We start from the raw sequence: 16,793 nt of genomic DNA, 5'->3' as shown, positions 1-16,793 counted from the left end.
GGTGGCCACGGTAGCGCGCGTCATACTATAACGATCGTGAACTTAAAATGGTAATAGCAAGCTCACCTATTGCTCCTGTTAGATATGTTACCTTTTAGTTTGTTTTTTCATTAAAAATGTTAACTCCTAGAGGCATTGCTTGCGTGTTTTCAATTTTGGAAGGCCTCCAGTTTATGCCCACTCTTGTTCAACTGCGAAAAAAGTGTGGCGTACTACACGACCAATTCAAACCTGATTCAGACAGCACGACTTAGTCGTATGCGACACTTATCACCTTAAAAACTCGTCCCGTAGAGTGTAAATAAAGCCCACGACTTCGCTACGACACTCAGCTACGCCACAAAAAGATCGTGAGATTTTGAAACGTTTTAAGAAAGTCATCGATAACATTGTGATTTCTGGGTGAATTGTTAGTTGACTTTTGTTGTTTCTGTGCACAAATGAAGTCCAATGTATGATAGAACAGGGCCCTCGGATGGCGGCCAATGAGCATTATTTCACTATAGCAACACGCCAATTTCCAAGAGACGCAAGTCTCAGCGAGCTATGCGTGGCGTAACCGAATAAGACAGAGTTAGGAACCTGGTTATTGCCTCCCTAGCCGTAAAGCTTTCAGCTGCCATACGGCGGGTCTATTGTTTTTCTCATCTGATCCGGGCAAGGTTCGATACTTGGTAAATGGACTCAAAATGTTTTAATTTTCTTTTTATCACTTGCTTTCATTAACGATTGTCGGGGATTGTCATTAGCTTTCTGTCCATGGTTGCCGAACTGTACGGGTAATAGACTGTGCTAGCGTCTCGTTTTGGCCCGACTGGTGCCAATGTGTGTATGCTAGTGTGCTCTAAAAGTCCACTTACTGTTTATTTGTCTTTGTAAACGTTGAAACAGAAAAGAACAGGGTCTCCCAGGTTGAAATCCGAAACTGAGATAAGTAAGTCTTCTTTATTACCCCCCATCTCCCTTATCATTTCTATCCATTTCTTTCCAGCTCTGATTGGCTTAAATGTACCAGTCGGATGGAGAATGGTGCCGATTCTCTTGAGCGTTTGTAAATCAGGCAAGGGTGTAGCTAGCCTTGTTGCCAGGCCCCTCAGGCTGCGCGGCCACATATGAAGCCGACGTTTGATTTCCCGTTTCCCGCATGCTCTCCGTGGTCAGCTCTAAGAGCGACTAGAGCTGACCGAGAGTGGCCTGGGGATGAGGCTAGGGCAAAGCGGGGATGGCGGTCATTTATTCAATCAAAGCTTTTGTTTGCTTTCTCGATTTATTTAGCTTGAGCAGGCTTGAGCAACATATTTTTTTCTGAACAATAATCAATGTGGTACATATAAACAGAGAAACAGAATCATGTGAAAAATCAAATACACATTTTTCTCGCATGGATCATAGTAATATTCATGACTCAGCCGAGTGCAACAATAGATTTTAGTGTATTCTTGATTGCATTTTTAGATAATTCTCATGTCACTCAAAAAAAAACCAAGTGCCAAGCCGTCGTCCAGGGGATATGGATTTGCGCATTCTTTTTGCGAAAATGGACTTTGCGTTTAGATTATCCGCCCTGCTCTATTTCCGAGATAATATCATCGACACAACTGATAACCTTAGGCAACGTTTGGTCTATGATTTCGTTCTTGTATTGGTCTGTTTTGTTTTAACTGTCAAATTGTATGCATTGTACTTTAAGTTTGTACATCACTTGTCACTTCACCCAAAGTTCATTTAGCATATGTCAGTTGTAAACGGATCGAAACATCACACCATCAACTCAAAACAGTGACGAAGGGCTTGAGGTATCTGGTTCTCCGAGTCCTTCGATAAGGGCTTCTGTCTGCAGTTTACACAGACAAGAACAAGACGATATAAAAAGCCTCACCTATGCTCAATTAATCAAAACTTGCAAACTCGACCTTCGAGAATAAACACTGCCTTCAAATGGAGCCAAAAATTGAAGAATGCTCAGTTTCACAGCAACAAGTGAAACCAGAGAAACTAAGACTGTGCCTGAAACAGAAAGCTTCACATGGTGTTGGGCACATTTTGAACGACCTCGTGTCTTCAGTATGGTTTACATATTTGATCATTTACCTTACTAAAGTGGTACAGTTATCGAACCGTCATACGGGGCTGGTAATTCTACTCGGTCAGCTAGCGGACGGGATATTCACACCGTTTATAGGGATCCTATGTGACAGGACGGTTTGTCAATACGGTCGCCGCAAGCTATGGCATTTGATAGGCTCTCTACTGGTCACTATCACCTTCCCGCTGCTTCTGACCAGGCTTCTGAGTCACGGCGAGGGGGAGGCGGCGAAGGTTGCCTACTATGTAGCGGTAGCGGCGGTGTTTCAGTTCGGATGGGGCTGTGTGCAGATAAGTCATTTGTCGCTGATTCCGGAGATTTGTGAACAAAGCGGGGAAAGGGTTGAGCTTAATGCAATAAGGTAAGTTTGGAGCTTGGGGAAGAGGGGTGAATACAATTTGTATATGTTATTTACCAGCAGGGAGGTCCGTATCGTGAAATACCGTGATCGAGGTCTTGAAAATACTAACCGAAGGCCGAAGGCCTCGGTCAGTATTTTCAAGGTTGAGGTCACGGTAGGCCTCGGTCAGAATTTTCAAGACCTCGGTCACGGTATAAATGAAGGCGGAAGGGAAAAAAACGCGCCGCTGGGGGCCGTGTTACTCATTTACCAGGCGGCGGCGGTTACAAAGCACGTCGTTTGAAAGGTCAAAAGCGTGTAGGGGCAGAGCTCGCTGGAGGAGCGAAACCAAGGCGAATACATCCCCAGTCAACGTAGGAATAAGTGCTTTATTCAACACTGGACATTGGAAAATTTCCACCTTTGTTTACCTTACGGGCTTACCGTATTTACTCGAATAAGCGCCCAGGCGCGTATTAAAATTTTCTACTCTCAGACGGGGCGCTTATTCGGGGGAGGCACTTATTCGAGGGAGGCGCTTTTTAAAAATAGCAAATTTAGAACAAAAGGCCGAAGTGTTTTTTTTTTCATTTAATATCAGTTTTATACTGCATCAGTTTCTTTTCTCTATATCATTATTACAACGTGAAGCAGCTTTTTCAATAAACCTTCATCCATTAAATATTTGTCTTTTTCTTGTCCAGAGTGCTTATTCGGGGGAGGCGCTTATTAATAGTTTTGGTTCAAAGGGGCGCTTATTCGGGGGATGCGCTTATTCGAGGGAGGAGCTTATTCGAGGGAGGAGCTTATTCGAGGGAGGAGCTTATTCGAGTAAATACGGTACACGGTTGCACGAGGCGAGTTTTCGCTTCTGACTTTTCGCTCATGATCATTCAATAAACTCTATTTTGTATTTCCACACAACGCTTTTAACCCTCCAGAAATACAGAACCTCCAATGAAGACATCCTCTGAGTTTTGACCAACAATTTTTAAAAAAATTTAGTCCAAATTGATACGTCGTTCTCAACTCGAATTGATTATGGAAAGGCCTTCTTTCCCTTTAAATCCTCCACTTGGTGAAACAAGTTGATATCGGAGTCGGGGTAGGTGTCAGTGCAGCACTTTGATATGGGATTGAGGGAGGGAGGGAGGGGGGGGGGGGTGAAACAAGTTGATATCGGAGTCGGGGTAGGTGTCAGTGCAGCACTTTGATATGGGATTGAGGGAGGGAGGGGGGGGGGGGTGCAACAAGTTGATATCGGAGTCGGGGTAGGTGTCAGTGCAGCACTTTGATATGGGAATTGAGGGAGGGAGGGAGGGGGGGTGAAACAAGTTGATATCGGAGTCGGGGTAGGTGTCAGTGCAGCACTTTGATATGGGAATTGAGGGAGGGAGGGAGGGGGGGGTGCAACAAGTTGATATAGGAGTCGGGGTAGGTGTCAGTGCAGCACTTTGATATGGGAATTGAGGGAGGGAGGGAGGGAGGGGGGGTGAAACAAGTTGATATCGGAGTCGGGGTAGGTGTCAGTGCAGCACTTTGATATGGGATTGAGGGAGGGAGGGAGGGGGGGTGAAACAAGTTGATATCGGAGTCGGGGTAGGTGTCAGTGCAGCACTTTGATATGGAATTGAGGGAGGGAGGGAGGGGGGGGTGAAACAAGTTGATATCGGAGTCGGGGTAGGTGTCAGTGCAGCACTTTGATATGGGAATTGAGGGAGGGAGGGAGGGGGGGGGGGGTGCAACAAGTTGTAATGGGAATACGGGATGGGCTTGTAGCAGGGGGAGTAGGGTGAATGCGCAACAAGTTGATTTGGAAATTAGGGGAAAGGAAATTAACTAACACAGCGAGTTTAGGAAAGCTACCTAAAAGAAAATGGCCCATTAATAAAGAATAAACGACCCCTAACGTTCCTCCCCTCCCAGAATCATGACTATGGGCCTTTGAACTGTTGAATATTTCCAAGCACCTGCATTTTCGTTCATCAGGTCGGCGTTCACGTTTCTGTGCGGCATCTTCGTGTATGGTGTCACGTGGGTTCTACTCGGTCAGAGCACTGAGTCCCAGCTCTCCCCAGGCCTCTGGAAAGAGTTTATGGTAAGAGACCCGCCCTAGTTCTACTTTTGAGACTTCATTTGTTATCCAATTATTTTTTATATCCACTTGCGCTATTCCAAGACGATCAATGGATTTGATTTCACGGCGGGCGCAATAAACGAATTTGGCTATAAAAGCTTCAACAAGGTTATTTTGAGGTGTTTTAAAGCTTGTAGTACTTTTGTCTAATTGCTTTGGAAGAAAATAGGAATTTTTGTTATTGACTACATACTTCTTCCCTCCCCAGTATCTCTCGTTAATCGTCATAGGAACGGGGAATGTGTTTAACGTCGTCTTCCACGTGATAGTCAAAGAGCCGCCCTCATCTCGGCTGCTCGAAAAACTAGCGAGGAAGAATCGACAACATAGCGAAAACTCCACGACAAATAACGAGTGCACTACGACAAACGGTAAGAATGCACCGGTAAGACAACACAAGTTCCTTTGCTACGAGCCGAAGCAATATGCAACAACGCAAAAACAAATGAATAGCGACTTCTACCCAGTCGCTAGATGATAAGAAAAAGCAATGACGAGGCAGGCGCGAAAAGGGTTCTAGGGCGGCGAGCGGACTTTTTCGGTGGTGCGCAATGCTTTCTGGAAATGTCAGAGATTGGATGTTTGGCTATTTCTTTTGAAGCAAACGTGGGCTACGGCACATAGATTCTACAGTGTAAGCTTTTTGAAGTAGACGTGTATCACTTATGGTGTGTATTTATTTCAAGACCATCCACAAGCCACCTATTGCAATGGGGGTCTGGAACTAGTTGAAAGTAACCACAGCAACGGACCTACAACGGATATGACATCATGTGTATCTATGGCAGAAAGCAATAACAACACAGCGAAAGAGAATGAATTTGAAATCAATGAACGTACTGTGTCTACCCGGGAGGGTGGAACTCCCGTCCGGGAGAGGACTAGGGTGGAATGGCTCAAGGACCCAGCTCTATACAAAGTGAGACGCACTTCAGCTCAGAGACCCGTGGGGGGGGGGGGGGGAGAATTTAAATGGTATGAAGCAAAGCCCTAAATTTTTTGGTGTTTTGGCCACGATCAGGCTCGTTCCCAGGATTGGCCGAGGGGGGGGAGGGGTTGTGCAGTCGTAGGTATTATATGGAAAAATTATTTTATTTGAAGATTCCTTAATAAGAAATGCCCCACTTTTTGGCCACCAAGGGGTGGGGGTGGGGGGTAGGGGTGCGCACCTGTGTGCGCGCTGACGATTGAACCTGAACCGGGACGCGGCTTGTCTCGCAAAAATATTGTTGCAGGTCGCATGCGCATTTTTTTGCGTGTGACACCCCCTTTGCAACTTGTTTTGAATTTCTCAAAGTCGCCCGAAAAGCAGAACGATCTTCTACTTTCTGCAAAAAATTGTTTCAAGTCGCAGGAAAAACTTCACGTGTGACAGGGCGCGTGCGACCTGAAACAATTTTTTTGCGAGACAAGTTGCAGCCGAAAAATCTACGTGTGACAGGGCCTTAACGCAAACGAACCTTAAAAATGTAAAAACAGGGGAATATTTGTAAACATTTTTCTTCCTTGCCATTTATTTTGATAACCATGACATATGCAAAATGATACATTTTTTTATCTCTATACGTTGTTATGGTTACGGGCCACGCCCATTTAGAGCTGAGTCAGATGGCCTCCACAAAAAACGGTCTAGCTTATTCATTAATTTTCGCCGCCACTATCAAATGGTCAAACACCGTGTTTTAAGGAAAAAAAGTTTTTAAATTGTGGAGTTTTAGTTCCCCTTCTTTGTTGATGGATGTCACTCTTGTTATTATAAATTTTCAACTCATCGTTTCATTGGTCTTTCCCATCCACGTGGTGCAGAACTCTTTTTCAATTGGCTCCCAGCAGACGGCAATACCACTGAATAAGTGTTTGGTCGTTATCAGTACGTCTTAATACCTCATTGTTTCATTGGTGGTTTCCACTCACGTGTTGTTTAACTCATTCTTCTATTGGCTCTCTACAGACGGCGCTCGTATACATGTGTACTCGACTGGTTGTGAATATCTCGCAATCCTATCTCCCGATCTATCTGACGGAGACGCTTGCTTTCGAAAAGGTAAACGAGTTTTTCATTAGGGTGTGTTCATTTATTGGCTCTGGGGGATTAAGCTTGCTAAAAGAAAGGGGTTCACTTAAATTATATCTTACAATAACGAAGAAGCTCTGAAATTTATTCATTCATTCATTTATTCATTCATTCACAGATTCATCGTGGTTCCCTTTCGTAACATTTTTTCAACTTCACCCCTTTTCAATCAGGAACATCATTAAATCATAGCGAATATATCTATAGGAAGATTTTTAAGCAGATATTGGATGGTGAAAACTAAATAAACCCAACTTAAAAATTGGCGATGATATTAAAAGTTAAAGAGCAAAATGTTACAAAAAGGAACACCCTTTAGGTTTCAGCCAACAAAAATACAGAAAAACCGAAATCACGCTGTATCATCGGGATATATCATCTATCTGGACTTTAGCATACCCCTCCTAGCTTCCTAACCTGCTTTGATTTGTGTAGAATTTTCGAGGCTTCAAGACCGTGCTCAGATCAATGGACTTTATGGTGACCCGTGCCAATCATAAGATTCAAATTTAACGCAGTTAAAGTCACCTCACAAAAAAGCGTAAAATCGATCGAGTTCTTCCGCTTGAGGCCCCTCAACTCGTTGTACGCATAGAAGGATAGTTAAGGAAGATTCTCTCAAAACTTGGTTACATTTCACCTAAATATAAATGATTTATAAAGAAAACTCGAGCGAAATTGGCCTCAGAGGCGAATCCAAAAATACTCAAATTTTGGCACTTTCTATCCGGCCCGAGAGATTTGAAATAAATACCCAATGAAGCGGTGGATCTTTTTGCTTATGCATGTATAAAAGAGATCAAATATTGGTGGGGAACATATCCAAGAAGTAAAGCAAGAACGTGGAAGAAATTGCTTTTTTGATTTTTTTCCTTGACCCGCTGAAAATGCTTAAATGTTACAAAAAGGAACATTTTGGGGTGCTATAACTAGTGCAGGATAAAAAAGTATTTTATTTAAAAAGATTTTTATTTCTATGCAATTCTAGGTTTGATAATGTTTTATAGGTCTGTTTATAGCAAAGAAATATATATGTGAGATCACAATAATATTTTATTGAAATATATGTCAGGTTACGAAAAGGAACGACCGCGAAAATCATGTCTCTTTTAGTGTAACAATTATCAGAAAAATTAGGTTTATTTATGTTTAAAATCATGGTGAAACAACTAAAAACTGAAGCAGGGATAGACAACCATTCGATTCAGAGAGTACTTGTTAGTATTTTCATTTTCTGTGTTTCAGTTTTTTGGTCAAATCTCCAAGGATAATAGGCACATTTTGAATTCCCCGCTATATTGTTTCGATATTTGCAGCTTCTTTGCAGCCTCTTGAAAGACGTATAACACAAGCAAGCCTAACAAGAATCATCAGATGCTATTCGTATTTGCTTTTCCTGAGTTAAATAGCTCTTTGAATTAAAATGACTGAGATATGACGATTCTTGGAGACTGGGTAAAATGCATCATTCGTGTGCTGTATCAGAATAAGGTTTTCGCTATTTCCTTGACTTTTGCAATTTTTAGCAGCCTCTAGGAAAGCGGATAACTCAAACTGGCCTTAAATCATAATCTACTATTCGTCTTTCCTCAAACTACACACGGATTGAAAGTGCTCAGAGATGGGTGTACTCATAGAAACATACTACAGCTTTACAGGGCAGCTTTATTAATAATGTCGCTTGCTGTTGCTGCTCATAACGTCTCTGTGTATACATTTAAGTATAATAACGTCTCTGTGTATACATTCAAGTATAACAACGCCTCTTTATATACATTTAAGTATAATAATGTCTCTGTGTTCCGTATGAACAAACAAGTCATTAACAACAATTTTAGTGAATCCTTCGAATTCTCTTGCGCAAACATTTTTAACAACTGAACTTACTACAAACGCGGCTGAAAACGGCTGAAAATGCCTGGAGTGGTCATTAGATTGTTTCTACTACTTTGACTTCTTAGCTTTGTTGCGCTCTGCACGCACCTTGTCAGCAAGTTGTTGTGGAGTAAACGCAGACAACTCTTTCTTGGCCTCGTCATCTCTCATGACTCGTTCCATCAAGGCTTTTCTCTCGATCCTGTCATTGTTGTGTAGGAGATCATGAAACAGTCGCAGACAGAGATTAGACTGCGAATCTGTAAATACTTGAGACCCCTTACTCTTGAGGCATGATTCTTCAGCATCTTCCCGACCCGACATTCTTTCCATCTTCTCTTGTTGGGTCATTTTCTCTGTGGGGAGGCAAGGGCTCGCTTGTGTATTTTCTTTCTTCATCAATCTCCTTACTTTATCGTAAACCTTCAAGGCGTCGATATGCGCCAGAAGGGGGGTGCTTGGGTATTTCTTGCTTCACGGCATCTAACCGAAGCTTGCATTCTTCAATGGCACCCTTAAATACCATTTCGATAGCCTCCTCTTCTTTCTCTGTCCAGTGGTGACGACCAGACTTTTCTGCTTCCCCATTCTTCACAGACAGGGCTTCACTTGCTTCTACATGTGATGCCCCTTCCGCATACATGATATTTCTGAGCGCCAGAAGGGTTTTGCAGCCGACTTAGACTTCTGCTTAACGAGAATTTTTCGGCGGTCTTTTGATTGTGTCCCATAAGTCGGCTAGGTCCTTCCTCAGATGTTGGTGCTCTTCGTGGACCACTGAAACAGCTGCTTTACGGAATGAAGCTGCATTTACTCTAATCTTCCCGACAGCCTTTTGCCACAAGGAATTAAGTTGAGCAGATATCATAAATGATGTCATCTCACTCACTGTGAAGCTGATGAAAACCTTCTCATCGGGATCTGTTCCTGCTCCGCTGACCTTGTTTCTCATGTATTTTACATACGCCTTTAGCCAGGTGAAGACTGTGGGACTTAGCACTACATGGGCTGGGCCTGCCGAGGCAGATGTCTTGTGCTTCAAAATGGTGACAATCATTTCATCGCCGTCTTTCGTGGCTCTATCTAGATCCCGCAAAGTCATATTTGCGATCGGGCCAGCTCTACATGCATTCTCGATGCATAGGCGAGTGATGAGATGGTCTCTGACAGTACAAAAGTCTGTCTGACCCGGGGACCCTTCCTTTTCCATGTATCTTCCCAGTGTCGAGATTGCCGCTCTTACTGAAGCCGACTTTGAAAACTTCTGGACGTCCTCCGGGGTTATGAGTTTCTCTAGGTCTTCTTGATGCTTCTCCCATCTTCTTTCTTTGAACGGCTTCTTAAAAGAAGCCGACCACTCTTGGACTTGCACTCTGACCTTCGTCACATGCTCTTCTGTTAGCTTTAGGTCTTCTAACTTTTCCACAACAAGGAAACGGATAAATCTTGATAATGAACCTAAATATGCCTTGCAGGTCCCTGGCTTCCTATTACGTTCCAATTTCTGTAACCATTTGTCTCGAAGATGCTTCTTATTCAGGATTCTGTCGATGCGCAGCTCATCTGGATCTACATCCTTGATGATTGCGTGAACCTAAGCAACATATTGCTTAGCGGTACGCAACTCTCTACCTCCATCGATACCTTGAAGCCATTGTAAAAATGCGTCCAATATCTTATCTGTGTCATCGTTTCTGCCTTCATCATCTTTCATCAGCGTTTCTGCCTTCATCGTCAATTCATTTTCTTCATCGGTAACATCGATATCATTATCCTCATCATCATTACCACAACCTTCATTATCTTCGTCTTCATCCTCATCTTCGCCATCTGGCTCGTAGTCTTTCTCTTCTATCTCCTCTGCTGGGCTCGACGTTGATAAGTCATCCTTTTCCTTGCTATTGCCTGCTGCAGTTGCTTTCCATAGTGTCGGTGAAGATTGTTCTCCTCCCAATCCCCCAGTTGTTCTCTTCTTGATAACCTTTTGAGTGTCGCTGTGAATATCGGCTAGCGCGCGCTTAGGAAAGATGCTTCTCTTCTTTCCTATCGGCGATGAAGGGATAACTTCATCACTATCGTCATCACTTGAGCTGTATTTGTGTTGATCTACTTGACCTCCTCTCATTATAGCTTTGGCTTTTTCGGATTTTCTATGGATTTCCTGGAGGCACATTTCTTCTTCATTAGATGACATTGTACTGGATTGACTGCTCTTGCTCTGGCTTTGGCTCTGGCTCTGGCTCTGGCTCTGGCCCTGGCCTTGGACCTTGCCCTTGCCCTTGCCCTTGCCCTTGCCCTTGCCCTTGCCCTTGCCCTTGCTTTGGCTCTGGCTTTGGGGATCGGGCTCTTGCTCGGACTCGGTGTCAGAGGAGATCTCTACTACACACTCTTCCTGGAAATCTTCGCCTATCTCTTCCCATCGCGATTCTTTCAATAGCTGTTTGTATATCTCGTCGTGTCGACTTAACTTATGTTTTGCATTCAGGTGGTTGTGCAACCTTCGCACGATCAGGTTGCACCCTGGGAACGAACAAACCCGACGTTTGTAGGTCCGCTTGGCTCTTTGCTCTGGGACAGCCTCTGACTTCGTTCTTTTTGCCCTAAGGTCGAACACAGACAGTGCCTCTAATGCCTTTTCGCGGCTCCATTTGTGCACTGTTATCAAATGGCGAGGGAGGTGAATCACCTCTTTCTGACAGGCAGGCACTGGACAGCGATGTTTCTGTCTTTTATATGATTTCTTCATTTTGACTGGGTCACAGCTAGCCATCTTATGATAGAAACAGAGCATGGTAATCATAACCTGCGCAACAGGCGTCCCTTTTTAGGGCCTAAATCGCCCTATTGCCCCTCACAAGTGTTAATGGATATTCAAGGGAGCTAAGGGGGGCTCCCATACAAATATCCAGAGCAATTCATCCGCATGGTGTTGGGGCACCATAAAGAAAGCAAACGCGGAAATTACCTCTAACCGTCGTGTGGACTTCAAAATGAGGGAAAGACGTTATCGATTGAGCCTTGCATACTCCTCTCAATGTGGGATGTAAACCTTAATATTTTAGTGTTTAAAACGCTCATGAATCGACAAAAATGTGTATCGATGTATATCATTAAATAAAAACAAATTCAGGGAATGAAATAGAAGCAAGGATGTCACTGGCTGCGTATTATTGATGATATAAATGATGGAGCACCGACATTATCAATCTTATTCTACAACTTATTGTTACACTAAAATGTACTCATACAATGTAGGAGATAAGAATAAAACGTTTTATTTGTCGTTTAAATAGGGTTTGGATATTTACTGTAGAATTCAGTTTCTGAATTTAGCCCTATTTTCTAAGGTTACCAAAAGGAACACCCAAAGTTACGAAAGGGAACATGTGCTCCTTTTTGTAACTTGGCTTAGGTTACAAAAAGGATCACAAATGTTACAAAAGGGAGCACATGGTTACAAAAAGGAACATATGCTCCTTTTTGTAACTTGGCCTATGTTACAAAAAGGAGCACTGTTCCCTTTCGTAACCAAACCTTGGTTACAAAAAGGAACAAAGTTACAAAAAGGAACACGACTCGGTTACAAAAAGGCCCATGAATCTATTCATTCATTCATTCATTCATTCATTCATTCATTCATTCATTCATTCATTCATTCATCCATCCATTTATTATTTATTTATTTATTTATTTATTTATTTATTTATTTATTTATTTATTTATTTATTTATTTATTTATTTATTTATTTATTTAGAGGCTTCCATCACGACGTGACGAGGGGGTTGCTAACGGATGCGAGAAAACCTTGTCTCCCCCATAATAAAATTTTGAATAAACACTTCCTTAGGATAAAAACACCTCCAACATTTATTTCCTTCTTGTTTCATCAGTTGTTTTTCTTTTTGTTTTTCAAAGGAAGCTATCGCCTATTTTCCTCTAGTCGTATTGGTCAGCGGTGTACTTGCTAGTCTCCTAGTGAAGCTGCTAAGCGACAGGATTGGTACAAAGGTGCGTACTAACATCCAGTCTCGTGGAATGACTTCTCAAGGAAGCAATTGCCACAGCGAAAGTAATTAGAAGAGTCGACCTCTTTTTAACCACAACAAGTGAGCATTTTATTGGTGCCGGGTATGACCGCTAATTTCGTTCATTCGTTCCACTCAGTTGACGTTTCTCGCGGGCGCGACAGCCTTCATCGGCGCATGCGTATGGTATTACCTGCAAACTGTGGAGTCAAGGCAAGCCGTGTATGCAGCCACGGCACTAATGGGCAGCGGTAGCTCCGTGATGCTAGTGACGGCACTTTCCTTGATCTCTGATCTTGTCGGGTACGATAAGGTGCATACATTTATTTTGTATAGTACTTTCCTATATATATATATATATATATATATATATATATATATATATATATATATATATATATATATATATATATATATATATATATACATAATGCGTGAGTGCAGGCGTTCATATAACAGTGCTCAATACATAGGTGTAGAGCGGGATATATCTTGGTTTGTAGGAAAAAAACACGCGAACTACCGTTTCATCTCTACAAGCCTGTTTCGTGGTTGCCCAATCATCAGGTTGCCCACTCATAAGGAGATTTTTCATCTTCTGATGAGTGGGCAACCACGAAACAGGCTTGTAGAGATGAAACGGTAGTTCGCGTGTTTTTTCCTACAAACCAAGGTACTTTCTATATATATATATATATATATATATATATATATATAGAATTTTTCATTATAGTCTAGCATGTACGTGTTTCAGGAAAGGCTGCAAGCTTATTACAAGCCAAGCTATCGACAGTGTTCCAGTTGGAGTTCCCCCTCCAAAATGAAATACTAGAGGAAATGTCTTAATCCTTAAGCCTTAATCCAAAACTTTACCACCAGCCATATGTTTCCCATCCCTTTAGGAAGGTGCCCGCAATTCGACGCCTCGTTAATTTCTGTGCTTGAGTCACGCCCCTTACTTTATCATCTAGCCACAGGCATACCGCAGTTTTGTTTTATCATCTAGCAACAGGCATAACGCAGTTTTGTTTTGTCATCTAGCAACAGGCATAACGCAGTTTTGTTTTGTCATCTAGCCACAGGCATAACGCAGTTTTGTTTTGTCATCTAGCCACAGGCATAACGTAGTTTTGTTTTATCATCTAGCAACAGGCATAACGCAGTTTTGTTTTGTCATCTAGCAACAGGCATAACGCAGTTTTGTTTCACAGAAATCTGGTGCATTCGTGTACGGCGCCATTAGCTTTAGTGACAAGGTATCGAGTGGTACAGTCATCGCCATCATCCAAGAGCTGAACCCTGCGAAAGGGCCACAGTAAGTCAGGAACACACCAGTATAACAACTGGCAACATGCCAGTATAACCATGGCAACATGCCAGTATAACCATGGCAACATGCAAGTATAACCATGGCAACATACCAGTATAACCATGGTAACATGCCAGTATAACCATGGAAACATGCCAGTATAACCATGGTAACATGCCGGAATAACAATGGCAACATGCTAGTATAACCATGGCAACAAACCAGTATAACCATGGCAGCATGCCAGTATAACCATGGCAACATGCAAGTATAACCATGGGAACATACCAGTATAACCATGGCAACATGCAAGTATAACCATGGCAACATGCAAGTATAACCATAACCATGGCAACATGCCAGTATAACCATGGCAACATACCAGTATAACCATGGAAACATACCAGTATAACCATGGTAACATGCCGGAATAACAATAGCAACATGCCAGTATAACCATGGCAACATGCCAGTATAACCATGGCAACATACCAGTATAACCATGGCAACATGCCAGTATAACCATGGCAACATGCAAGTATAACCATGTGAACATACCAGTAAGACCATGGGAACATACCAGTATAACCATGAGAACATACCAGAATAACCATGGCAACATGCCAGTAAGACCATGGAAACATACCTGTATAACCATGGCAACATGCCAGTAAGACCATGGCAACATGCCGGTAAGACCATGGGAACATACCAGTATAACCATGAGAACATACCAGAATAACCATGGCAACATGCCAGTATAACCATGAAAACATGTCAGTAAAACCATGGCAACACTTGACTTGGAAGGTTCGCTCAAATGAAAGTGTACAACTGCGAGCTAGGAAAAGTTACCTTCCAGCAGATAATGGTCCGTTCTATGGCTGTTTTTAGCATAATATTTGCACTCCCAAGATTATTAGGCTTTCTGTGGTTGCCTTGTTTTTCCAGATTGTCGAATTACCTGTGGCTTTGTTATATCAGGGGAGGAGTGTCCAACGTGGTACGGTTGATGGGGTTCCTTGATTACTACGCTACTGGTTACAAGACAGTTTGTTGATTCTAAATAAAGACCACCTGTGGATTTAAATGGTCCTAGATGATAGGGTTACCTGTGGTTTTCTCATTTCAGGTCACAGACAGTTTGCCACGCATGCGCAGAGTACGTCCGTTACGTGCAAAGTGTCGCCCCAGGCTCCGCTGCGCTTGTAGCCCTGGTGTTCGTTCTATTCTTTTACAAATCAATATTCGTATGCAAGAAAAGAGGTTAATATACGGACACAGCTTTTCTAAAAGGGTCCAACTCACCCTGCCGACAATGCACTGCTTTGTTTTTGTTTTCACCATGGACAAGTCCAAAAAATGCACGTGGATAGAAATTTTTACACACCTTTCTTCTATCTTTCGTGAATAAAGCATGTAAATTGAAAGAATATTAAATAATTTATCATTTTCTCAAAAGTTTTGAATTTCGATGGCATCAAAAATGGCCGCCATCGCAATGCACTATGGGCAGGGTGAGTTGGACCCTTTAACGTTATAGCATAGACACGCTGCAGGGCCACACGTCTTATTTTGGTCAAACAGCTCATCACCCATACATGGGGGGGGGGGGGGGGACGCGCGCTTTGCCTGTGATGTTCTAAAAACCCTAGGGCCTGGGCCTGTTTCAATATGGCGGACTTCAAAATCGTAGTAAACACGAAATCATGCAAGTTTACGTGGATATTCTCGACGTAAACAGTTCAAGGGCGGCAAAAAGTAACAATAATGATTTAAGCGGCCTTCCAAATATGGTGTATGTAATGTTCTAAAAAGGAATTGACTGAGAAAGCTAGAAAGGGACAGTTTGCAAAACAAGATTGATTGATATGTGGAATTTGTCAATAACCTACTACTCTTTAGCGCAAAATGGAAACTCGAGAATCAACTATTCAATTATCCTTTGAAATAATTTCTGTTTCATCAATTCATTAAAAGTTTAAATCCTTGATATCATGCATGTCCTTTTGGTGGTATTAGGCTTTAAACGAGGATTTTTATTGTTTCAGTTGTTGTTCGTGATAGTGCAATACAGACTGACCGAGAGATACTGGAGTCGACTTCGGCACAATACTTGAATAATGGGGGCTCCCAACTGTGCGCTTGCGCAGTGAATGACGCCGTTTCTAAACCGTGCGCGTGCGTGGTAGAAAATCTCTCAAGTAACCCGAAATTAGTGAAACCTATTAGGGAGTAAATAGTTCTAAGGTAAGGCACGGGCCAGAGCAGCTATCTCGCATTTTTCGCGTTTTCCGTTAAAAAAACATCGGAGATTGTTACATTATCGATCGGAAGTCATTGGTCCCCGGAAGGAAAATTGACCGATTTTGAAATATGGCCTCACCCTACCAATAATATGCTTTCTTGCAGACTATAGCTTCCTTGGACACGAATTTCCCATTGCGATTCTCAAAGTTAGATTGTTACTGCCCCAAGCAATCGTGTAGTATTTTCCTACCTAAAGCGCGCGCTATGGACGACAGGATCTGCGTTGTCACGTGACTCGGCTTTGGCCCAGGTTGAACATTTAGACAGAAGCCTGCATTGTATCGTCCGTTACTCATACCTAGACTCCTGGGGTAAATAATAGGAAAAGAAAGGCAGAGGAAATTAGAGAATGATCTATGGAGCGATGAACTGATGTGAGCTACATGATGGAAAAACATGACGTGACGCTTCAAATAAGCCCATTTCACATCGAATAAGGCGGAGAATTTCTCTGAGTACTTAGTAACTTATAGCAAACAAAATATAAAGTGCGACTTTTTTTAAATTGATGCGACTTTTTGTAAAGTGTCATTGAAATTTGAGCTTTTCGTCCCTGAACTGATACACAGGGCAATGATGATCAAGTAAAAATTATCTTAAAAAGCCAAAATCTGGTTATGTGCACTTCGGTCTCAC

The 16,793-nt window shown here is 42.5% G+C and overlaps 2 protein-coding genes and 1 long non-coding RNA gene across 6 annotated transcripts; 1 reads left to right on the top strand and 2 right to left on the bottom strand.

The window, feature by feature from the left end:
• Positions 1–1,198: 1,198 nt before the first annotated feature.
• On the top strand, positions 1,199–16,473 carry LOC5520682 (major facilitator superfamily domain-containing protein 12). Of its 4 annotated transcripts, XM_048719785.1 has the most exons (11): positions 1,201–2,447; positions 4,416–4,524; positions 4,772–4,934; positions 5,250–5,482; positions 6,515–6,607; positions 12,429–12,521; positions 12,678–12,851; positions 13,750–13,853; positions 14,980–15,113; positions 15,899–16,059; positions 16,258–16,473. In XM_048719785.1, exons 1-11 carry the CDS (start codon positions 1,939–1,941, stop codon positions 16,264–16,266), a joined length of 1,782 nt encoding a protein of 593 aa, XP_048575742.1. In that variant the 5' UTR covers positions 1,201–1,938; the 3' UTR covers positions 16,267–16,473. The 4 variants fall into 4 exon arrangements, with proteins under 4 accessions (XP_048575744.1, XP_048575743.1, XP_048575742.1 ...); XM_048719784.1 differs by having other exon boundaries at positions 15,899–16,473; XM_048719786.1 differs by lacking the exons at positions 15,899–16,059; positions 16,258–16,473 and having other exon boundaries at positions 1,200–2,447; positions 12,678–12,841.
• On the bottom strand, positions 6,741–12,432 carry LOC5498035 (protein starmaker-like). The gene has a single exon (XM_048719788.1). It carries the CDS (start codon positions 11,310–11,312, stop codon positions 10,107–10,109), a length of 1,206 nt encoding a protein of 401 aa, XP_048575745.1. The 5' UTR covers positions 11,313–12,432; the 3' UTR covers positions 6,741–10,106.
• LOC116603894 lies at positions 13,643–15,073 on the bottom strand. The gene is made up of 2 exons (XR_004290804.2): positions 14,960–15,073; positions 13,643–13,837 (listed from the first exon to the last, which is right to left on the bottom strand). It is a non-coding gene; the product is annotated as an uncharacterized LOC116603894 (long non-coding RNA).
• Positions 16,474–16,793: the final 320 nt, after the last annotated feature.

Source organism: Nematostella vectensis, chromosome 12 (genome assembly GCF_932526225.1).
Source record: "Nematostella vectensis chromosome 12, jaNemVect1.1, whole genome shotgun sequence".
Classification (NCBI taxonomy): domain Eukaryota; kingdom Metazoa; phylum Cnidaria; class Anthozoa; order Actiniaria; family Edwardsiidae; genus Nematostella; species Nematostella vectensis.
This window is presented reverse-complemented; position numbering and strand designations above follow the sequence as displayed.